We start from the raw sequence: 26311 nt of genomic DNA, 5'->3' as shown, positions 1-26311 counted from the left end.
GCACAGACTTAAAAGGAACAGTCATCCTATTCACATGTTGATATTTTAAAATTGTTTATATTTTTACATTTCACAATACTTGAAGTTGAAAGCATATCAGTAGGTGATTCATAGGAGCTTAAGGTAGTAATATAAAAAGACATTGAAGAATTACGAGACTAATGAAAAAGGAAAGTAAGAAGTAGTAGTTATCATAATACAAATAAGCCCTTTGCAGGAATCGGTCATGTGACCACACACCCATTAAATTGAGCAGATGTTTCAAAGTCCAGAAATGAAAAGAGCACGAGCACCTCTCAATGAGTAAAAGTGTAAAATTTGAATGCATGATTTCCACTATAGGAGAAATGATAGCAATTTTAAAACTAAAAAAATTGATAAGGAACTGTACGGAAAGATGTTGTGTTATGGATTGTCACATACAAATCCTTATAAAATTTTAAATAATTTTCATATTTACTGTCATTTCTCTGGCTTTGGATGTTTTGTCTGAAACTTTGTATTTTTACTAGGTGGGAGGTGATCTTTTTTATTTCTGTACTTCATTTTGACACAGCTGCTCGATTTAAGGGGTATGGGGTCACATGACCTGACCAATAGACCATTTTGCAGTACCGTTCGGTGACCATGAATAATAGTTTCAAGCTGAGCTTGGAGTAACTCTGCGCAGTTAAACTATTATTCGTGGTCAATAAACAACTGTAAATGGACTATTCCTGCAAAGGGCCTGTTTATTTATTTCGTGTTTTTAAACAGTCTTTATTCTATGTTTAGATTGTCTAAACAGAAAATTATGCAAATTTGGTGAGGAACAAGGATAAAAGAAAATTAAAACTTTGAATGAACAATATCATAACTTCACATGTTGACAAATTTCAAATTCTTGGTTTTTTTGGTCAAAAGAGTAATTACAGTGATTTCTAATTGATTCTAAAGTGTTGGCACATGACTTGTTAAGTAAAATATAATATTTAATGTGTAATAGTCCTACCAAAACAAACAAACAAAATCAAAAGTCAAACAAGTCTATCTATGTTGCACACTTTCAGTGTTCACCAGTGATGTTGAGTTGTAATAAAAGTATAACTTACCTCAATCAAAAGAATGGTTGTCAGATGCACCAAAATGTCCTATTTTCTAACTGTCTCTCCTCTTATGTATGGGTCAATTCCAAAGGTTCCCATCCCCTCCCCCCACCCCCCCCCCCCACCCGGGCAATCCCCCGGGCATTTGACTTTTTGGAAAAATATTGGTCAAATTCCCCACCATGCGGCCCAACAAAATTATCAAATACCCCACCGTTCTGGCTCCACTAAGTGGTCAAATGCCCGCCCCTCCAGTCCGATGAATCTCTAATTTTACCTAAAAAGTACAAAACTGAGCCTGTATAGATCCAACAAGTTTCATGCTAAGTACCTTTTGAGATCGTTTTATCATTTATAGCTATAATTTTATAAGAATCGAGACTTGAAATCTTTGCCAACTTTGGAAATTAGCATAAACATATTTATTGTTTTGGACTCCAAAAACTTATCTTCATCTACTCGTTCTGTACTGTCATCCACATTGAAAAGTTTTGCTTCTTTTTCTTTTTGATTCCAAGCTTTTCTTTTCCTGTTTTTCAAAGATCGTATTTTGAAACCAATCTTTTGTACCGTGGCGATTCGATTTAGATGAAATCGCAATCAATTCGAAGTTCAACCTTTCTTTTGAAAAGATTTCAAGTCTCGATTCTTATCAAATTATAGCTATAAATGATAAAACGATCTCAAAAGGTACTTAGCATGAAACTTGTCTCCCCGATTAGTAGGGCACTTGTGCCCGTCTAGAAGATTAGAGACACTAATAAAGTTATTATTATTATTATTATAGTGCGCAAAGGAATCCGCCAAGAAAGCCTTTCTAACTTCTCTTGTGCCATCCCAGATTTTTTAAATTCACAGGCTAACCAGAGCCCTATAAGCACGATCCAAGCTTAAAATTTTGCAATACGCTAATTTATGCAAATTAGATAAGGGCCGCTATATTTAGTCAAAAGTCAAATGCCCGCCCGTTCGGACATATATTCAACGTCAAATTCCCCACTCTACGGAACTTGACTATGGTCAAATGCCCGGGGTATGCCCGGGGGGGGGGGCGGAGGGGGGTGGGAACCTTTGGAATTGACACATACATTATCTGTACACATTCTTCATTCTACATAGTTCTTCATAACATTCTAGTCATGCAATTTGATCAAAAACTTCCGTCTTCTCTGACTACTGCTATTTACCTGTGGGTACCAGTTTTCCTCGGTCAAAATGGCAGCGCTATTTTGAAAATTATTTTGGTTCACCCTTATGATAAAACGAAAGTAGTCATTTTGTAACACACGTAACTGAAAAGAACCCATGAAAAACAACCCCGAGGTCCTTGTCTCGTGTTGGCTAATGACCATCGGGCCTCCTGTGTAAATGCGGCTTTTTGCTGGAAAATATTGCTGGCTCAGGGTGAAGGCCAAACAATTGTTTACATTGTTTGAAAATGGAAAAGAAAAGGAGCTACAAAAGACCTTATATTCATGTTTATTGGTCCAAGACTTCTGTGTCAAGGAATAAAGCATCCATGTGAGTATCTAGTGATGTATTCAATGTAGTGCACGCGGATGTTTTTTCATGAAAAGTATATATTCTCTACTTTCACATCCCCATAATACTTTGCGTCTTTGGGGGGTAACCAAAGGGCAAAAACCCACTTATTTTGCTGAAGGCTGATCAGACAATGTTGAAAATACCTTGTTTGGTATCGAAAGATAAAATGAAGAAGTAAAAAACAGAAAAAGATAGAAGTTTGAATACGTTTAAGGTAAATTTTAAAAAAATTTCGTAATTCAATACATTTTCTGTAAGACCAAAACTCTTGATGATCTGTACACGCAAAAATAACTTGGAATAAACTGATAATCAGTATTGTACGGATAAAAGCAGGTATAGTATAAATTCAATTGAAAAACTTTTCAATTTGAGTCAAATTTTTGGTTGGTTACCCCCCAAGAACGCAAGGTATTATGGGGATGTGAAAGTAGAGAATATGGCGTCCCATCCCGCGTCCCAATCCCTCGTCCCAACCCCACGTCCCCGCGTCCCCGCGTCCCCGCGTCCCCGCGTCCCCGCGTCCCCGTCCCGGTTTCAGGTAATCCCACTATTAAGTGTTCGCCAACAATTTATTTGGTCATCATATTATTATTAGCGGAGCTCCTCGGCCCGCGAGCGGAGCCCCATGCTTAAGAAAAAATGGTAAACCATCGAGTTGATATTTCATGGCTTGGCTGACGTCACTTCCGTCCGTCCGTCCGTCCGTCCGTTTACACAACCAAGGAATCCCGCTTCATGTCAAGGCAAAACTACTCACAAATTCGGCTCTCAAATGCACAGAAAAAAATCGCTTTAGGACAAGTTATAGACCAAAAACAATTCAAAAAACTTTCATGTAGTCAAAGATGGATCAAGAAGTGTTCTTCAAGAATTCAGGGTGAAGGCCGAAAGATTGTTTACATCGTTTGAAAATGGAAATGAAAAGGAGCTACAAAAGACCTTATAAGTAATGTTTAGTAAACGAGCAGGAGTGTTTTATCGTGTATAAAACACGAGGCGTAGCCGAGTGGTTTTACACCCGATAAAACACGATCTGCGAGTAAACTGCGAGAAAACACACGATGTATGTTCTCATAGTGTACCGAATTCTTTTACGAAATGAATCAATTTTGATAGAGAAAATCTAAGTTACAGTTTATGCAAATGAAGACGAATCTATATCAGATATAAAACCTCCTTCATGGTCATGATTTTTATTGTTTTTCCGCCATGAATTATTCATGGTTTTCAAATCATGTTTATTGATCCAAGACTTCTGTGTCAAGGAATAAAGCATCCATGTGAGTATATAGTGATGTATTCAATGTAGTGCACGCGGATGTTTTTCCATGAAAAGTATATATATGGTGTCCCATCCCGCGTCCCAACCCCACGTCCCCGCGTCGCCGTCCTGGTTTCAGGTGCTCCCATTGAACACAACTCAATACAACCACTCCGACCGTTGATGCGTAGAGAAACCAATCTCGTACCCAGAGCCCTTATTTCTTACTGCGCATGCTCGACGAAATAATTGCGCTCTGGAAAACCCCAAACCGGAAGACCCAGATTCTGGGTTTCTCGCACATGCGCATTTTGACAGACTAGGTAAATTCAAAATGGCGGACGATGTTCAACGAGCATGTGAACTTGTGCTTGGAAAATTAGGTTTTGAAGATAATTTTCAGTTAAATTAACTCCGAAAATATCTATTGGATGGACATCAATACAATTTTCATTACAAAACCGGCAAAACTTTGAAAAATCCGGCCCTACAGGCATTTTTGGTGTACTTCGAGACGCCATCTTGTATATTTTCCCTAGTACTGTAATTTTTACTTCCGGTATCTTCCTTTGTTCTCGAGAGCCAATCACAGCACAGGAAATATTGGAGTTTTCCAGAGCCCAATTATTTCTTCGAGCATGCGCAGTAAGAAATAAGGGCACTGGGTACGAGATTGTAGAGAAACGAACTGCCACCCGCCATATATTCAAATTACACACCACATGATCCCTTGGGGGAAGGGGTCAGTAAACTAGAGTACAATCGAAAATTGTAATCAAGAAAACGGAAAATCATCAGAGTTTTCTTTTTTCCTTCATCGATATTATCTGAAATACATGCAGATTATGCAGATTTTAAACTCAAGTCTAAAATTTATAACCGAGTGAAGTTCAACCCCACCTTTTTCACAAAATATCAATTTTCTCTCCTTAACATATGTAGAATAAAGCATCATGAATAAAAATGCAAACCGTGTCAACCATGAATTGGCTCATGCAATTAAACTTAGCAGAGCGATAATGCCACATGTACATTCTTAACACTTTAATCAAGTGATTTTTATATTAATGTAAACGACCTCATTGCCTCCCACAATAACGTCCCTTAAAAAAGCGACTGTGAAAGTAATATCCCATCTGTACTTGCCTTTGATTTCGAAAAAAACAAATTTATTATTATTTTTAACTGTTATTGGACTACACTGCGTTTCAGAGATACTCGCGCCACAGTGCTTTTGGGTCATATTGTTCAGAAATGTTATTTATTTTTTTCTTTTGCGGCTAAAAATGTTGTATAACTGACATACAAACAGCATTCAACAATTCGAATTGTGGTGATACCAATATGGAAATTTGCTAGTTGCTAAAGGGTCTTTATTTCAAAAAAATTCCCTGCCAAATAACAAATCCCTCCCCTTAATATACATAAAATAAAGCATCACGAATAACAGTTCAAACTGTGTCAACCGTGAAATAACTCATGCAATTAAACTTAGCAGAGCGATAAAGCCACATGTACGAACAGCATTCAACAATTGGAATTGTAGTGATAAGAATATGAAAATACGCAAGATTGTCTATCGTTTTGAAGGATATCGATGGCGTTGATTTGCAAGTTGCTGAAAGGTCTTTATAAAAATTTCGGCACCTTGCTCTTTTATGCCTTTAGACTGAGCCCAATATTAAAGTTAAACAATTTCTGGGGAATAATAAAGATCATTTTGTATGCACTACATTTACATTTACCAAAGTACAAGCATGCCGCTCTCTTCGAGGCTTAACTGCTCGGGTAGGTAAGGATCGAAGTTAGTGTTCTAATTTACAGACCCCACTTTTAAATACATTAACATTTGGGGCTGTGACTAATTCAGCGGGTAGATTGTTCCATTGTTTTATTGTCCAAGGTAGAAAGCTTTATTGTATATATATGTTTTTTTCTCGAGAGGAATTTTAAAGGATCTGTTGTGATTATTCCTTGAATTTCTTATCAGAGGTGTCAGTTCATTACAGAGATCTACACCAACTAAGTTGTTTATAATTTTGTACAGCATAACTAATCTCTGGTCGGCTCTGCGCTGCTTAAGACTGCACCAACCAAGCTCTTCCAACATCGCGGTGACACTTGCTTTGCGGCTGTAGTTGTTACAAGCAAATCTGGCTTCTCTTCTCTGAACCATTTCGATCTTATTTTGGTTCACTTGGGTGAAAGGGTCCCACACAATTAGAGGACGAACAAGGGTTTTGCATGTGCTAGCTTTGATGCGTTTTTGGTGAATTTGCAAGTTCCGTCTCACAAAGACTATGGACGATTTGCTTTCTTGACTACCGAGCATATATGTTCATTCCAAGAGTGCTTATGATGTATAGAGACACCAAGGTACTTAACTGCATCTTTTTCCTTAAGGGTCTGGTTGTGTAGGACGTAATCATAGATGAGAGGCTTCCTACGCCGTGTGACTCGAAGCATATTACACTTGTCAGGGTGGAAAGACATCTGCGACTTATTTTCCCATTCTTCACTAGCTAGTCAGATTGCAAGCATTTACTGCATTTATGCATTTTTTTACTTGTCAGCTATATTGCTTGAGTATTAATTCAATATGAAGGATGAGGCGGTAAGCCGTGTGGGATGGGCTCGGAAATCGTATAAAGGTAAAAAAAAATCGTTATAGGTAAATTACGATAAATTACGGTAAATTTCTAGTTGAGCTGGCTCATTTTACGCGACTTGAAGTCATGAAAGCCCCATTGGCCCTCTTCTTCAGTCGTTTCATATAAGGCTCGCAATTTACCTATTACGCATGTTCTTATTAATTCAATATTAGTTCAAATCTAAAAAGGGTGGGAATAAATGGAAAAGCATGCAGGAATGTTTACGTTGTAAGACATCACACCCTAAGCTCTCTAATCATGATGTGTAAGAGGAATTCTTTCACCATATCAAGCCAACCGATACATGTTTGCACGACATGCTGCTATAATGACCTTGGGAATAGAGAATGCTCTATTCAAAAGCCCTATGGCGCTGTAGAATCTGTTCCACCAGAATAGATTTCAATAAAAGAAGCGGAGATCTATCAACATATCACATTTCTAGACGATTCACTGCTATCAACATCGTGAATTCTTGATAAATAAAAATTAAAAAAAGACTAAAACAGCTGAAAGGTCTTCATTAGAAAATCCCTTCTTAAACACAATGCACTTTTCTGAGCTATTAAAGCAAACCAGAGATTAAATTCAAAGAAGTAAATTTTACGATATGAACGGCCGGGTTCATTGCCAAATAAAATGCCTTGTTAACCAAATTTTATCTTAAATTACGCTGCTTTTGAAATTTATTCTCCAGACTCAGTATGTTTATTAGAAATTAATATTACAAATTCATTTAGAATTTGTAATTAAGAAATAAATGCTCTGGGTACGAGATTGTAGAGAAACGAACTGCCACCCGCCATATATTCAAATTACACATCACATGATCCCTTGGGGGAAGGGGTCAGTAAACTAGAGTACAATCGAAAATTGTAATCAAGAAAACGGAAAATCATCAGAGTTTTCTTTTTTCCTTCATCGATATTATCTGAACTACATGCAGATTATGCAGATTTTAAACTCAAGTCTAAAATTTATAACCGAGTGAAGTTCAACCCCACCTTTTTCACAAAATATCAATTTTCTCTCCTTAACATATGTAGAATAAAGCATCATGAATAAAAATGCAAACCGTGTCAACCATGAATTGGCTCATGCAATTAAACTTAGCAGAGCGATAATGCCACATGTACATTCTTAACACTTTAATCAAGTGATTTTTATATTAATGTAAACGACCTCATTGCCTCCCACAATAACGTCCCTTAAAAAAGCGACTGTGAAAGTAATATTCCATCTGTACTTGCCTTTGATTTCGAAAAAAACAAATTTATTATTATTTTTAACTGTTATTGGACTACACTGCGTTTCAGAGATACTCGCGCCACAGTGCTTTTGGGTCATATTGTTCAGAAATGTTATTTATTTTTTTCTTTTGCGGCTAAAAATGTTGTATAACTGACATACAAACAGCATTCAACAATTCGAATTGTGGTGATACCAATATGGAAATTTGCTAGTTGCTAAAGGGTCTTTATTTCAAAAAAATTCCCTGCCAAATAACAAATCCCTCCCCTTAATATACATAAAATAAAGCATCACGAATAACAGTTCAAACTGTGTCAACCGTGAAATAACTCATGCAATTAAACTTAGCAGAGCGATAAAGCCACATGTACGAACAGCATTCAACAATTGGAATTGTAGTGATAAGAATATGAAAATACGCAAGATTGTCTATCGTTTTGAAGGATATCGATGGCGTTGATTTGCAAGTTGCTGAAAGGTCTTTATAAAAATTTCGGCACCTTGCTCTTTTATGCCTTTAGACTGAGCCCAATATTAAAGTTAAACAATTTCTGGGGAATAATAAAGATCATTTTGTATGCACTACATTTACATTTACCAAAGTACAAGCATGCCGCTCTCTTCGAGGCTTAACTGCTCGGGTAGGTAAGGATCGAAGTTAGTGTTCTAATTTACAGACCCCACTTTTAAATACATTAACATTTGGGGCTGTGACTAATTCAGCGGGTAGATTGTTCCATTGTTTTATTGTCCAAGGTAGAAAGCTTTATTGTATATATATGTTTTTTTCTCGAGAGGAATTTTAAAGGATCTGTTGTGATTATTCCTTGAATTTCTTATCAGAGGTGTCAGTTCATTACAGAGATCTACACCAACTAAGTTGTTTATAATTTTGTACAGCATAACTAATCTCTGGTCGGCTCTGCGCTGCTTAAGACTGCACCAACCAAGCTCTTCCAACATCGCGGTGACACTTGCTTTGCGGCTGTAGTTGTTACAAGCAAATCTGGCTTCTCTTCTCTGAACCATTTCGATCTTATTTTGGTTCACTTGGGTGAAAGGGTCCCACACAATTAGAGGACGAACAAGGGTTTTGCATGTGCTAGCTTTGATGCGTGTTTGGTGAATTTGCAAGTTCCGTCTCACAAAGACTATGGACGATTTGCTTTCTTGACTACCGAGCATATATGTTCATTCCAAGAGTGCTTATGATGTATAGAGACACCAAGGTACTTAACTGCATCTTTTTCCTTAAGGGTCTGGTTGTGTAGGACGTAATCATAGATGAGAGGCTTCCTACGCCGTGTGACTCGAAGCATATTACACTTGTCAGGGTGGAAAGACATCTGCGACTTATTTTCCCATTCTTCACTAGCTAGTCAGATTGCAAGCATTTACTGCATTTATGCATTTTTTTACTTGTCAGCTATATTGCTTGAGTATTAATTCAATATGAAGGATGAGGCGGTAAGCCGTGTGGGATGGGCTCGGAAATCGTATAAAGGTAAAAAAAAAATCGTTATAGGTAAATTACGATAAATTACGGTAAATTTCTAGTTGAGCTGGCTCATTTTACGCGACTTGAAGTCATGAAAGCCCCATTGGCCCTCTTCTTCAGTCGTTTCATATAAGGCTCGCAATTTACCTATTACGCATGTTCTTATTAATTCAATATTAGTTCAAATCTAAAAAGGGTGGGAATAAATGGAAAAGCATGCAGGAATGTTTACGTTGTAAGACATCATACCCTAAGCTCTCTAATCATGATGCGTAAGAGGAATTCTATCACCATTTCAAGCCAACCGATACATGTTTGCACGACATGCTCCTATAATTTCCGTGGGAATAGAGAATGCTCTATTCAAAAGCCCTATGGCGCTGTAGAATCTGTTCCACCAGAATAGATTTCAATAAAAGAAGCGGAGATCTATCAACATATCACATTTCTAGACGATTCACTGCTATCAACTTCGTGAATTTGTGATTAGTAGCTACTTAGGGAAGGTTCTTTTAATATCGCAAGGAGGGGGGGGGGGGGGGGGCATGAAGATTTAAAAATCTAAATCATAAAATTTTAATATTTAAGGAAATCAAACCGGATTTGAACTGCTTTCTGAAATTGGCTCTTGGAGCAAAGTCATCGATTTCCCTCATCTTTCCATTGACTGTTGTTTGGGTCTCAGAAAGTGGAAGGTAATATCCTTTATTGTTTGTATCTGGCTGAGGAGCAGGAATTCTAGAACATTTGGGTCCAATCCACTCCGCATTCACACATTCGTCACAGGGAACTTGTTCTCTCTCCAGGCAACCCTCTTTAATGTATTCAAAGTACAATTCTCCCGTGTGATAGTGATTTTCATAAAATGTCATAATTTTCATGATATAATGATACCCCGGGAGAGATTGTTTCTGTTGCACGCTATTTGCTGAATTAAACTGTGGTAGCTAAAACTTGTAAAAAAAATGTATAATGGATGATATCATTGAATACGGGAGCACCATCAATCCTCTTGCGAATTTCTTCAGACAATACCATGCGTTCTTCTCCATCCTCTTCCCTTCATTTTCTTCATAATCTGATAAAGTAAGCTCGCTGATTTCAACAACATTCAAACCATCAAATTTCCTATATTTCTCCCGTTGCAAAGTTGAGCCATCAACAAATGATGCACAGACGAAATTGATTCATTAAACAGCTCTGTTATTTATATTGTTCAGTAATTTATGTTTAAATTACTAAGCAGTCGTTTTAGTCAAAGCAGTGTGGCTGTAGAAGAGAGGTCTAGAAAAATGAGAAGAAAGAAGGAGCAGAGACACAAGAAGGTCAAAAGGCAAAGACAGAGAGGGAAAAAGCAAACTTACAAATTGGTCCTAAAGACACATGGAAAAGAAATTGCAGATGATGTTTTTAAAGATGATAACTCTTCTACTAGGTGACTGATATTGTTAGGTTTTCCACAATCAAAATTGACGACATTCTTTTTATTCTTTGGATTCTTTTTATTTATTTTTATGCAGATACCAGTATTGAAATAAGAAATTTAATAGGCTCCCCCTGTTTGACCATCTCAAAAATTAAAAGCCCCCTTAACATCTTTCTGAAATTAAAGGCTCCCCCTGAAATCCCCCTCGCCATATTAAATGAACCTTCCCTTAGGGGAGTGAGCGTTGCATGAGATACCTATCTATCTACTCACGCAATGATACCCATCAAGTAAAACAAAAATATGTTCACATAGTAAATACTTGTACTCTGGCTACCTACTGTATATAAATGAACTTGTAATATTAATTTCTAATGAATATACTGAGTCTGGAGAATGAATTTCAAAAGCAGCGTAATTTAAGATAAAATTTGGTCAACAAGGCATTTTATATGGCAATAAACCCGGCCGTTCATATCGTAAAATTTACTTCTTTGAATTTAATCTCTGGTTTGCTTTAACAGCTCAGAAAAGTGCATTGTGTTTAAGAAGGGATCTTTTAATGAAGACATTTCAGCTGTTTTAGTCTTTTTTTTGATTTTGATTTATCAAGTATTCACGAAGTTGATAGCAGTGAATCGTCTAGAAATGTGATATGTTGATAGATCTCCGCTTCTTTTATTGAAATCTATTCTGGTGGAACAGTTCTACAGCGCCATAGGGCTTTTGAAAAGAGCATTCTCTATTCCCAAGGTCATTATAGCAGCATGTCGTGCAAACATGTATCGGTTGGCTTGAAATGGTGATAGAATTCCTCTTACGCATCATGATTAGAGAGCTTAGGGTGTGATGTCTTACAATGTAAACATTCCTTCATGCTTTGCCATTTATTACTACTCTATTTAGATTTGGACTAATATTGAATTAATACTCAAGCAATATAGCTGACAAGTAAAAAAAAAAAAAATAAAAAAAAACATAAATGAAAGACCCTTTGGAAAATAGCAAACAAACATTATCGATATCCTGCAAAACGATAGACAATCTTGCGTATTTTCATATTCATATGACTCCAATCCGAATACTCGAAACGCCATGATATCCTGCAAAACAATAGACAATCTTGCGTATTTCCACATACATATCACTACAATTCGAATTGATGAATGCTGTTTGTAAGTCAGTTAAACAACATTTTTAACCGCAAAAGGAAAGTTGAAATAATATTACTGAAGAATATGACCGGAAAGCACTGGAGCTGGGTAGTTCAATATCAGTTCAATTCACAACAAATTCGTTTTTTTTTCGAAATCAAAGGCAATTACAGATGGGATATTAACTTCCACAGTCGCTGTTATAAAGAATGTTATTGTGGGAGGCAATGAGGTCGTCTACATAAATATAATAATCAGTTGATTAAAGTCAGTAAGGTACAAATTCCTTCAGAATGTACATGTGGATTTATCGCTCTGCTAAGTTTAATTGCATGAGTTGTTTCATGGTTGACCCTTTAGCAACTGAACTAGCAAATAACCGCCATCAATATCCTGCAAAACAATAGACAATCTTGAGTATTTCCATATTTTCATATCACTACAATTCGAATTGTCGAATGCTGTTTGCGGTACATGTAGCTTTATCGCTCTGCTAAGTTCCATTGCATGAGTTATTTCTTTTCACGGTGTAAAATTTACCCTTTTGTCATTACTGAGTTATTTAATGGTTGACACGGTTTGCATTGTTATTCGTGATGCTTTATTTTACATACTGTATATTAAGGGGAGGGATTTGATATTTAGCAGGGGAAAGTGGGGTTGAACTTCAGTTGGCTTCGAGAAGAGGAAAGAGCAAGAACTCAAAGGTAAGCAATTTTTTTTGATAGCTGTGTGCATAGCCAAAACATATACGAGATTTCATTACATGCAAAAAAAAAAAAAATTTTTGCCCTCAGATCTGTATTGATTCTGTTTTGAAAACTAGTATTAATAATATAAGAAACGATACAGACAGTAATTCACGATGTTTCGAGATCATGCTGACCTCATTATCAAGTGTGTTTAACGGAAATAAATCTTGACTATTTATAAACTGAACGAAAATTTGCATTTTCCAAAAAGAGCTTGTCCTTGAGGGAATCAGATTTTGAATGAATAAAAAGCATTTCATAAACAACTAGTATTCGCAACGGAAAAGCTCTTTTCAATGTAATTTTCAAAGATAATATCTCATCATTTATTTATTTTTTCAACTATTTTTTCCAAAAAAGGTTATAGATCAAATAAGATTTTTCAATCGCGTTTACTCAGTGTTTATAGAGTGTTCATGTTCAATGAGCTGATTATTGGTCAGCAGAATATCGGTTCATTAATTGACGTTTCCCTAGTGCAGCAGCTTTTTATCATGTGCGGCAACTCCAACCTCGGCTTAGATATAGATAGATAGATACTTTATTAACGTGTCAAGAAAATAACTAGCTGAGGGAAAACCTTCTACTAATAGGGGAAACCTAAGGTATAATAATAAAATCAAATCATAAGATATACAGAAAGCTGGAACTATTATATTCGTGGTCACTGAACGGAACTGTAAAATGGATTATTAATTAACCCGTATTTTCCTTGGGGTTCAAGGGTCTTTCGACATGACGCCTCGGTTATGATTTCTCTATTGGATAAACATCAAATTCGATTTGCTTCTTACCGAAAATACTTTTTAAAAATAGAAGTATTTTTTGAAATATAATAATATGATAACAGCATTCATTACCTCAAAAGTATTTATAATAAAGTATTTCTCTATATGAGCAATTTGCAACATTGAAATGAAGTCTTTCTGAATCTTTGTGTTTAGTCATTATGCGTAAAAGCCTTCATTAATTTTTACAGCAGAAGCCTTGCCATGTGCATTGCCTCAGTGTTTATTTTACAAAATTAAATAATCAAAGAAGATAGATTTTCCATCTATCAGTCATACAAATGTATATATATATTTATAAAATAATTCAAATAGTACGCGTGCTGTGATTCGACGAGAGCCGTGTTTGCATTTCCCTGTGCAAACACGGTTGGCGTGTCGTGGGAAAATTTGAGTTTTGTTTGGAAGTTGTACTTGTACACAAATAGTCATAACTCCAGTAAAATTAGAAGAATATGGCTAATTTTCCAAGCTTAGATTTTGACTTTCCTGAGGAAGCATCTGAAATAGTTGAACCACCAGAAGAGCCTTCAACAAAAAAGAAAAAATCCAGATTTGCCAACCTGAACTCGGAGAATTTCGACGAACTCTTTTGACAACACCGACGGAAATAAAGCTTGAATTTAGCGAGTGCTAGCTCTCAAAATAGTGTTTTCTTTTCGGTCTAGAATGACTAAAGCATTGGTTAAGCTTTGGAAATATTATTTTATCAAGATTTGCTTGTAAAAGCCTCTTTCTCAAGGGAGAAAGTCGCTAAAGTTTGGCTTCTTCTCGCTTTGAAATAAGAAATTTTTAACTTGAATTTCATGCTTGGAGGCGTGTATCAAACTCGCAATTTGATTGGTTAAGGGTCTTCTTTCGCGCAATCTGATTGGTTATTGCAAATGCACAAGCATGTAAGGAGAATTTGTATTCATAACTTTGAACTAAATTCTTCTGTTTTATTTGATCGTGTTTCGTTATTTTTGTTTTTGAAGAAAGTAATTTTATAAAACAAATAAAATACATTTACTGTGTTTGCACAGGCTAATGCAAACCTCGATGTGGTTGGGAGAATTCTCGAGCAGGTGCAAACACTCGCCTACGGCTCGTGTTTGCACTGATCTGCTCTCGAATTCCCCCAACCACATCTCGGTTTGCATTAGCGTGTGCAAACACAGTAAATGTTTTTTACTTGTTAAATATAGTTTAAAAGGTATGTTGTTGAGAAGACCATATAGAAAATAGATAAAAATATACTCAGTTAGACAATTCTGAGGTTTTTCATTGTTTATTTGCAACAATCCATTATATATATTCATGGTAGCAGATATTTATTGACACTAGTCTTGGGTTTCCTGTGTCCCATAAGCCAGTAAAAATCTCGATTTGGAAAGTTCTTTGGCTCCCCCGCGACTGCAATTTCAGGGGCAAGTACTTTTTTCACGTGCCTGTCTCGTGGTGGTGTTTGGTCGCGCATGATCTCTTTCACGTAACTTGTTGGGTCCCCCGCAACTTCAGCTTCAGGGGCTAATAGTCTTTCCTCGTGCTCCTAGTTCATATATTATTTATCTCACAAACGATTTCCACTTACCGTGATGCACCGCGGTCACAGATGAATTTCGTGTTCCATGAAATTCAAAGATTCATATATTGAATAATAACTTCATATTAAATCCTTTTCCGACGTAGCACTAAGGCACAATAATGATTCTTTTACATTCTTTTAAGAGTTTATTCAGAAGGTTAGAATTGTTTTTTCAGTGGTGACACGATTCAAAATGTAAACAAATTGTGATGCATCACGGTAAGTGGCAATGGGTCTTTAAGGGGAAAGCAAAGCTATGTTATAAACCTTATCGATGCTTTTTTGGCAGGGATTATGATAAATTGTATCCTTATCGAATAAAATTGATTTTATTTGGATGCTTTTAAACCATCTCTACAACAAAGATGTTTTTCCTGAATAAAGTTAGTATTATATAAATACCAGCCTACTTCTGACCAGTATGACCTACATATAGCTGTTTACCTTCCCGCTATTGCTAAGTCATCCATTTGTAAATTTATATATTTATAAAAAATACATAGCGACTTTTTATTTGTTCTTCTTATATATGTGCTCGCCAGAGACAGCTATACTTGTTTTCAGTATTATTGTACTCAGCTACATACACTATAACAAATAAATCAAATAGAGAGGCAGGCAATAGATAAAAAATATACAGCAACCATAAATAACCTCCATGCCTACTCGCAGCCCTTTACATGCAATATGCAATAGCTAGTTCTTTACAATGCTTTATAATTTCGCTGTTTTGGTACACAAGATCGGTAGAGGAGATGGTTGTTAGGAGTGTGGTTATATCCTAGTCACACTTTAAAATGGAAGTATATATTTTGTGTGCGACTCTACGTCAATGTTATTTCTTTTCAATTCCAGGTTTTATTTCTTGAAACAGCTCATATATTGACTATACATTAGCTCTTTTAGATAGATAATCGGTTAACTACAGAAGTGAGATATAATTGTTTTTCATTTATTATATTTCTCAGAATAATGATATCATTTGGAATAAATAGAAAAAAGAGTTACAGTCACCTTTGACATCATTTTGATCAGTTTTGATTGTATAAAGTATTACAGTTTGCAAGAGGTTAAAAAAGGAGACTTTTTTTCTTAAAAAGATTTACTTTCAAAACAAAACAAAACAAAAATAAATAAATAAAATAAAACAAAGCTTTAACTAGTCCTAGGCCTAAATCTGAAATGCTTCTAATGAGTAATAAGGGTGTGAGCATGAGTCCACTGTTGTAACTGAATTATTTTTGAATTATATATATTATACTCATTAATAATTCATGAGCTCATCGACCAACCAGGGTTTCTTATTTGTACCACGTGCAGTAGTTTGAAATCCCCATCAAATACGACCGCACCCATTTCAAAGTCCTACTACTCGGACTTTGAAATATTTCAAAGTACTAGAGCTTTGAAATAAAAACAAACATAACAAAAAGAGTATAAGATGTCTCGTCAAATAAAAGTTGCTGAATTGTATTGGGGTTTCAAAATCCGAGTGGAATTTTAAATGCCGAGGTGTAGCCCCGAGAATTCAGCAACTCGTATTTGAAACATTTCTTAAAATTCAAAAAGGAATTTAGAGGTTTATCCCATTGTATGTGTATAAATTATTGATAAACTTTATCAATTTATGCTTGTTCTGATTTCATAGCATCATCTTCTGTCTTAAAAATAATGCAGAATAGATTAATGCTATAGTAGAAATATCCAGTAACCACTTTTGTGGCATGATCAATATTTAAGATAATTAAAAAAAACTAAGTTAATGATCGACTTGTTTTATTTGAATTCATGTTATGAAAATAGGTAAACTCGAAAAAATATATTTATTGTATAGGTCGTTTTGGAAGCACCAGACATTTTTTAAAATCTCCTGTGACCTGCTCGCAGGGTACCTTCTGACAAGTGAAATCTAGCATTTAGATTACAAATTATTACAATTGAAAACATCTTTATTGAAATAATTCCATTTGTATCATCAATCTGATCTAAATTATAGCGAATCTCGTCACATCTGAAAGAATTGAATGGCAATGATGAACTATTGATCGTACGAAGAATTTTCCCTCGAATACAACAAGGTTTCTTGTTGAAGACTTCGTGTACAAGAAAGGAAAAATTGCAAATTGTAGAAATGTCGTAGAATGACAAATGAACAAAATATTACAGTCTGGAGCTTAAATCTGTTGTCCTGACCTTAAGTCGTCTCAAAATGCAAAGGTGATTTTTGCCACGACTATCAATATTGTTGTCCCAAAACAACATCGTTTAAAATGATAATCAATGAGTCGATAAATAATGGACATGTTAATTAATTAATTAAATTTCTATATACATTAACTCTACAGCGCATAACAACTAGGAAAAATATGTATATATATATATACAAATAAAATTTCAGTATAAAAAACTAAGAAGGTGAAAAATTATAAACTATATTAATAGCATATTATATAAAAAATGTTCAGTCCATTTGTAAAACTTAATATAACATATGCAACAATCACTAAAAATTTAAAATAGCTGAAATATTACAACTTGTAAGCATCGCGGAACAGAAATGATTTTAAGAATTTTTGAAAGTGATCAAAATTAGTACATGTTTTAATTTCTCTTGGTAAAGTGTTCCATAGACTGGCTCTCGCAAATGCAAAATGTCTTCCACCAAAGGTCTTGTGTTTGATTTTGGGTACTATAAGATCGTTATTTCCATCAGCTCTCGTTCCTTTCATGGGTCTTTTTTTCGTCATCTCCTCTAGGTACGATGGTGCAAGACCATTTATTGACTTGTAGGTTAATAGCAGATTTTGAGATGTCGTATAGGTAACCAGTGAGGCTGTTTCATGACTGGTGTTATGTGTTCATATTTGGCCCGTTGAGAAACAAACCGGGTTGACATTCTTTGTACTCTGGTAAGATGCTCTAGTGTCGAATCAGGCATCCCATATAAGATGGCATTACAATATATAATGTAATATATATATATATATAATATATTATATTATATCATAATATATATATCTAATATAGTATAATATATTCAATAGGGTTTTAGATTTGTCTGCTTGCTCTCGATCTCCAATCAAAGTCAAACTGAAAAGCTGGGGGTCATTGGAAATATGAGCATTCTGAAGCACGGGAACACTCGCGCGTTCGCCATCTTGTTTTCTGGAACAGGCGGGAATTTTGGCGCAGGCGCAGCGGTTTTTAGCCGAGTCGAGTTAGATGGTATATACTCCGGGCTAGCCCTACATGGATGCACCCGTGCAAATATATCTTGGCTCTATTCTGTTTGTGCATGCCCTACTATACCATGTAATTCCCTGTAGAATCAAATAGGTCATCCGGTCAATGCGCGCGCTGATTAATCTACTAGATATGACGTATACAAGCGTGTATTCCACGTGGAATCCCATGAAAAATCAGGGAATTTTTATTTATTATTTCCCATCAAAACACCACATAAACGCGAAAACTACTCAAATTTAAATGAAGAAAGACAACTATTAAATAGAATAAACGGAATGTTCCCAAAAATTAGAATACAATTAAGGACATTTCAATAAAGCTGAATCGCATGAAAAAAAGTTTTTAAAAAAGTAGCCACCTTAAGTGAACGTCTAAAAAATATTCTAGAATGTAGTCTGATTCCATAAGTTGGTGTTTTTGCTTATTTTCCTATTTTAGACATCACTCACACATCGACTTATCACATTACTTGGTCCATTTTGATCGTCGTCGCTCGTTATTTATTTCAAAAAAAAATTAGCCAATTAGAAGAGGCGTCCTACTGAGCAAAATCATTTCCTGTTCAAGAGTCTGGTCGGGTTTGTTTTGCAGCCAATTTGACTGAGGGAAATTATTTCAGAACTTATAATACCCTCAACAAAATTACTCGATTCTGATGGGACAAGAGGAGTACAATTAAATCCCAAATTGTACTCTGTAGAGTCCAAATTAAGTTGCTCAATATTGTTGAGTGTATCATCAAAAAAAAAAAAAAAAAAAAAAAAAAATAATAATAATAATAAATAAATTAAAAAAATATAAAAAAATTTTAAATTAAAAAAAATTCCACAATCTTTTCGTACAATTCTGAATTTATAGTTACTCGTGATATTTTGAGAGTTCTCACATCGCCAAAAGGCTCCTCCAATTTTTCTAAACTTCCGAAACATCACTCGTACTTATAAATTCCGAATTGTACTCGAGATCGTGCGACTTCCTATACAAACAACTGAGTAAGTACTAGAAAAGGGGTATGTCTTCAATGCAATGGGATTTAGAAAATATAAAAAAAGTAGGAGCCGAGGTCAGTAACTTATAGGCTGCTGCATGACGGCACGCTAGCTTAGTAGTCGTTGAGCTATCACAGTCGAGGCGAAAATCCACGAAAATAGTGATCAGCACATTCATTATATGAGAATATATACGATCTTATTTTTCTTTAGATAGTAATTATATTGCCTATATATTAATTTTGTCTTCTAAATGGATGAAAGGTTGTGTATTAATATCAATTTAACAAATTGACATCAGTTTTTTATTTGTCTGTACTCTTATTGACGATAAATTGCGACATCACATTGTCAAAGTAGTGTGGATCCGCATATTACTTTGACAATGTGATGACGAGTCGTAAAACTAATGTTTATTTTTTTAATTTTCAGATTATTTTTTTGCTAAAAGAAAAAAGACATGGCGCCCACTTATGGAATGAGCGTTCTTTTCCTTGGAATAACAATGTTTTTTCTAGCCCTTCTACATCCAAATGCTGAGGCCTTTAGGCATAGCGAGCAATGTGAATTCCGTGGTTACAAGCCCGGTGGGATTCTTCCTGGAATAAAGAAGATATCCGCAGTACCACCTGCCAAATTTGAAACTAGTGTCCTGGACACTACGCTTAACTATTTCAACCAAGGTGGAGGTGTTACGGCTGCTACATTGGGCGTCATCGATGCTGTAGGTGTATCACTAAAGGGATCACCCCAGGTTTCTGCAGCTCTGGGGATCATTGCTGTTGGTTTAGGATATGCTTCCAGTAGTCCTAGCCCTAATGACATCCTGGACAAGGCTTTTAAATCAGTAGAACTTCTGGCTGAAGAGGTTAATGAAAGAATGAGTCAGTTGCAAGACTATGCCGATGTAAAAGATTTGCAACTTGAGAGACTGATTATGACCAGAAATTACAAAGAGCTGTTTGATAAATGGTCTAAATGCGCGAAACATCGACCAGGACGAGACCCAAATCAATGTCAAGTAGATGCAGAGGAAGACATTGCAAGTGCACGTTTCCATTTCCAGCCTTTACAAGAACTCTTCGAAGAGAAACAATCAAATGGAAAGCAAACGTACGACCCACATTTTTATTACAGATATGTTGCTACCTGGCAGTGGATGAAAAAGTACGAGGGTAAAGGTTATTTCTGGGCTCCCACTTACGAAGAGGTGAAGAAGCTTGAAATTGGACTCATCCCATTCCGTGACTATGCTACTCTGCATCTTGTAGCCTTAGAGGTGCTTGCCAACAGTTACAAAGATAAAGTTGGAGGTGAATCTTGTGAAATCTACAAGCATACCTTAACCCTGATTGCTCAAAAGTCAGACTATTACGTTCGCTACGTCAAATGGGCCTTTGAATGGATCTACATCCGACAATACGAAGAAAACATGTATTTTGGAGTAAAGGGAAGGGCAGGTGGAGGACCTGATTCAGCAACTCGCAATGGTTTTCTGGCAACCAGAAAATGTACAGGAGGCAAGTGTACCATCGAGTGTAGCCAGATGATGAAAGATAATGTTTGTACCGTACAAAAGAGACGCAGGAGAAAAAGAAGTTGGGAAGTCATGGAAAAGGCATCTAGTCTCTGTGATGGTTATATGGGTAAACTAAAGCAAGCGTTGACACAGTTCTGGACCGAAAATGTTCTACAAGTAGCAAAAAGCTGGGAGAAGTATGAGAAAGACGCTAAGGAAAAACTTGCTGCGAAGAAATGTAAGTACCGTATTTATGATATTATGGAATTTAGAATATGCAATATGGAATGTGGAATGCGCAAAGCAGAGTATGGAATGTAGTATATTTTCTATGGAAGATTATGGTTTAGAGCGGTGGCTTCGTGACCCTGCGCTATAAGGCCTTTTTAAAAAGTATAATAGCATAAGGACAAAATATTTGACCAAAAGCCATTTTCTAAAATTAAAAAAAAGCTAACGGCTGTTTAAAAGATACTCCCTGATCTAGTGAAAAATAAATAATTGTATTTGTATTTATTGTTATTGTTATTGTTTAATAAACCCATATTGAACGACAATATATACAGAACCTATTATATAGAACTTTTACAAACGTATAAACTGGTATTACTATAGGTGTTATTAAAAACTATTTACAAAGAAATTATAGAATAACATGCAATGAGATATTGTATGCACATTATAAGACATAATTTACGAGAAATCAATAATCAGATAAGTAAATAGGTTTTTAATTTTTTTTTACAAGAAGCCGGCGTTGTGCAATAGGAAAGACAGTTCAAAAATAAACCACAGGGCTTATGACATTTGAACTGTCTTATTCTTAGCTATAAAGACAAGGAAATAAATATGAATTGTAAATGGGAATAACGAATGACTAGGATGGTTTCAATGTAATTTTTAAGATATAAAAGTATGAAAGAACAAGAATCTAATAAGAATGTATCATAATAGCTAGGCCCGCTTTTGTTTTTAATCTATGTAAACGACCTTCCACAAAGTACAGATAAACTCCAGTTCAAAATCTTTGCTGATGATACAAATCTGTTTGCTTCTGCAAGAGACCTTAACTCATTAGCAAATATTATGAACCAGGAGCTTGGCAACGTTAAGGAATGGTGCGATGCAAACAAATTATCGATAAACACAGCAAAAACAAATTTTATGATGATTAAATCTGCAAGGAAAAAAGATCATCAAATCGATATAAAAATCCCAACAAACAATGGATTGGGAGCCCATCGAAAGGAAAAGTTGTATAAATCACTTAGGTGTTATGATAGACGATTCAATGAGTTGGAAACAGCATATTTCGTACATATGCTCGGCGCATATCTCGAAATACTGGTATCATTGCAAAATTAAGACACTACCTGTCAGTCAAGCAACTTAAGCAGATATATTACAATCTTATTTATCCCTACATATGTTACGCCATCATGTCCTGGGGAAGCATCAACACAACACATCTCATGAAAATCCAAGCATAGCAAAATCACATCATACGTTTAATATTTTTTGCTACACTTTACGGTAAAGACACAGCAAGCGCTAAGCCTTTGATGAACTTGATGGATGTCCTTACAGTAAAAAACGTTTTAACTCTATGTTTAAATATGCTGGAGATGTGCACAATTACAATACAAGATATGCAAGAGACCGTAACTTGCATAAATCGAAGTTAGGACAAATATTGGCAAACAATCGATTTCGTTCACGGCTATCGATATCTGGAATAGTATTCCACTTGAACTTAAATCTTGCAAAAAAACCATGATACTCTTTCTCTTTCTCATGATACTCGAACAACAAATTATTGAATGTAAAGTCTAGATGTCTATTGATTGACTAAATATATTATGTTCTAGTGATATTATTCTCTTCTAAAATTCTTTTTTACTTAAATAACTATCCAATCATCTAAATTTATTGCATATACCTATAATTTATCATATTCTATTTACGTTTATTTTTCTCTTTTTAAACTTGAAATGCTATGGTAACTAAAAAAACTGGGGGCTAACTAGAAAACTTAACAGTTATTTTAGCCCCCAGGCTCGTCTTTTTTTTTCCAATTGTAATTTTTGAATCAAAATTGTAAACAAAATTGATTTTAGAAAATGTCGTGTCCCAAATGTAATACTGAGCCATAAACTATATTGAATTGTATTGTAATAAGAAGATAATCAAATTATGCTTAAATAAACAAATAAACAGTTAGGGAAATAGAATAACAAAAGATAGCAGTAAAGATTTAGTAAGATTAGCAGGAGTGAGAGATGGGGTAAATACAAGTTTTAACAGCATATGACAGCATATCAGAATAGAAAAGAAAAGAAAAGAATTCGCAAAGAAAAGAAAAGAAAAGAAAAGAAAAGAAAAAAAAGAAAAAAAAAAAAAAAAAAAGAATAAAAGAAAGAGTGCTATATATTAAAATAATAAAAACTATTTTTCGTATGATAATATAAATAGATGAGCCTTTAGATTGTAAATGACTCAAGGTCTCTCAGAAGGGTGTTCAAAGCTTGAAATATTAAAATAACGAAAACTATTTTCCATATGCTAATTTAAATAGATAAGTCTCTAGTTTACACTTAAATGTCTTAACAGACTGTTAACGTCGCCGATCTCTTTGAAGAGTGCTCCAAAGTTTGGGAGCTGCCACAGCAAATGAACGATCACCCAGCGTAACTTTAGATTTGATTGCAGGAACCTTTAGCATCAAAGAATTATTTGATCGCAGGCTGTAATTAGCTGACTTGAGTACCACCACTAAGTCTTGAACATATCCTTCGATATCCTTTTTTGTTGTTGCTGTTGTTGTTGTAAGAAATGTAGAGTGTTAAATTTAAAACGTTAAACATCGATTTTGGAATTTGTAATATCAAAAATGTACATCATATTTATTCTTATTAAATTCTTATTTTCCAGGTTAAGAATCGACAAGTTGGTCTCCATGATTAATAGAAAAATGATGTTAATTAGCAGTGCTACTTTTCTTTTAGAAGCTTTCTTATCACAACCTCACAGTAAATTGTGCCCAGTGGTAATGTGGCAATGCACAATAAACGGCGTATTAATCATTAATCACGACTTATAATGCTGCTGATGAGCTTTAATAGCTTCCTTTTAAGATATTTTATGCAGCCTTTTGTTTACTTTAGAAATATAATCGCGTGATCCTTTCAGTAATACAGCAGTGGCGAGTGCACATAAGAGGTATAAAGAGAAGCAGAGGCATTAGGTGACACACTTTTTGAGTGTGTTGTAAAGAGAAGCACGAGCATTAGGCGACAAACGGGGTTCAGTTTCTATTAAGCACTGTACAGTAAATTTGAGAGGACCAATTTGGCCCCAGAGAGCCATTTTGGCTTTTTCAAGTAGTACTATTTTAGCCCAGGCTAGTACCAAACTAGAACAAAATGCCATTTTGGCCCCACAGAAACCATTTTGGTATGGGTCTATCAGTACTGTTTTGGCCCCCTCAACTAGGCCTAAAAATAGCTCTACTTTAAGGAGGCCACTATAGGGTCAAAATTTTGGCCCCATTTTTGGGGCTTAAACCGCCCTATCCGATTTACTGTGTCGATATTTCCAAAGCAGGCTCCATGTGTAAACGTAAACATCTTGCTCCCTTTAACAAATAAAACAGCTTTTTCCGTGCTCTGTTCAGTAATAAAGCACGCAGGAAGTGAAGTAAGCACTAACCATATAGTATCTGTAGCCGTAGGCGATCGCTTCTCACACTTTTTGAGTGGTTACGGCGCTTCCTAAGTGCTTTATAACTGCATTATTTCGGTACTATTTACGCAAAAAGAAAGAAGGTCGCAGGATCTAGCAGCACTTTGAGCGCGCGGATGTCGCCAGCACTGTAATCCGTTCACTATTATAATTAAAGCACAGTTTTCGACCATTCGACGCGCACGTACTATCATGACTATACAATAACTGCTAATATGGCACAGTTTTCGACCAACAAAAGCGCGCGTAGCAAGGTCACTCTACCTTGAATGATTTTTCTCATTACACTCATTGTAGCACTCTTGCACTATAATTGTAGCAAGACAAGTTGTTCTTCGTATTGACGTCAAAACAACTACAATAAATAGTTTCTTCCGTTTCTTTGTGCCTCTATTTAATATTACATTTTCAAATATTTGATAACCCCGAGTTTTCAAGTGATTTTTGTAAACTTGGATAAGCCGAATGCAATAGAGCCTCCCGACACTTCATTATCGTTCTTTTTCAAATTTATATTTTAATAGACCCTTTTCGAGTTCCAAGTTACCGCTGTGTTTCTTAATTACAGACTCATTTACTCATGCTTAGCCTCGAATCAGTGTCTAAATATTCATAAATACCAACGGTAAAGTAAAGAATGCACAACTTCATCAATACGAACACTTTGAAACTTAAAGGACCTTGACTGGAACACGTGAATATTCTTCACAAGATCGAGGCTAAGCCTGAGTAAATGCGTGTGTAATCAAGAAACACAGCGGTAATTTGGAACTCGAAAAGGGTCTATTAAAAATCTACATTACAACCATAGTTGCATCATTAACAATGGCAACGCAACAATTCTTCCCCCAGTAGGTCGGGGTACAAATATAAAAAGAGTGGTAAATCTAAAAAGCTCTTCTAATAAAAATAATTTCTCTACTTTAATACCATCAGTGTTCATAAAATCATGAGGAGGTTTTGAGCATATTTCCACTAATTTAAATCCTCAATGTATTCCCAAAACCACATCCACTTTTTATACTCAACAGCTTCCTATCGTGGGCAGAATTGACTAAGGTTGAACCCGTCATTATTACTTCAGTCTATTGGAATAACGCATTTATTCAGGTTTGAAATAAGTCAATTTATTACAGATATTTTCTAACCTGCAAATGACCCTTACGTATACAGGCGACCCAGTGAACGCCTATAGGGTGTCTTGTTTAGGCGACATACATTGCTTCTCAAGACAGTGCACCAGCCCCACTCTCGATTTTTTTGATTAATAAGAGACAAGTGAAAATGAAAGTAAAGGCAGTTTTAATTATTCATTAATATCTATTAAAAACTACCAATTGAATAATACTGACGGAAACGCCACTCTCGCTTTCTTTAAATTTGCTCCCCCACTGACTCTATGCGCGCTTTAATTTCTCAAAATGGTCACGAACTTTCCAACATTTTGCCATAAAAGTATACATTTTGTCAACGTTAAAGACTTGCTAGACGATAATGGTTCTGTTCTGCCTTTCTTGAAATTCTCCCAGAAATTCCAACTTCCAGAAAGCGAATCTTTCCTTTCTCTTCTTCGGTGTTTATTCTATTCTTAAAAAAACTCAGATTCAACGATTACTCTCTCAAAAGCTTGTGATAGTTTCAAGGAACAATTTCTGAAGTCAAAAACACCTGGTAAACAAAAGATATCAATACCACATAAAAGTCAAAATAAATGGAGCAGGGATTGTCCCTCTCTTGATGCCTATAATTGGGAAAAGGCATACCTACTCCCATTCCAGTGCCGCACAAGCTTAAAAATCATTAATTTTCAGTTTAAATTCCTACATAGAAGAATT

The 26311-nt window shown here is 35.5% G+C and overlaps 1 protein-coding gene across 2 annotated transcripts; it reads left to right on the top strand.

Moving 5' to 3' along the window:
- Positions 1-12482: 12482 nt before the first annotated feature.
- LOC148913009 (uncharacterized) lies at positions 12483-24855 on the top strand. Of its 2 annotated transcripts, none has more exons than XM_089026908.1 (3): positions 12483-12581; positions 19649-20973; positions 23667-24855. In XM_089026908.1, the coding sequence occupies exons 2-3, from the start codon at positions 19677-19679 to the stop codon at positions 23669-23671; spliced, it is 1302 nt and encodes a 433-aa protein (XP_088883034.1). In that variant the 5' UTR covers positions 12483-12581; positions 19649-19676; the 3' UTR covers positions 23672-24855. The 2 variants fall into 2 exon arrangements, with proteins under 2 accessions (XP_088883034.1, XP_088883035.1); XM_089026909.1 differs by having other exon boundaries at positions 12497-12581; positions 19668-20973.
- The last annotated feature ends 1456 nt before the right edge of the window (positions 24856-26311 follow it).

Source organism: Actinia tenebrosa, unplaced genomic scaffold, assembly GCF_029948245.1.
Source record: "Actinia tenebrosa isolate PJP-AT-01 unplaced genomic scaffold, QUT_ActTen_1.0 PGA_scaffold10__47_contigs__length_13832649, whole genome shotgun sequence".
Lineage (NCBI taxonomy): Eukaryota > Metazoa > Cnidaria > Anthozoa > Actiniaria > Actiniidae > Actinia > Actinia tenebrosa.
The sequence above is the reverse complement of the archived record's forward strand: the minus strand, read 5'-3'. Positions and strand labels throughout refer to the sequence as shown.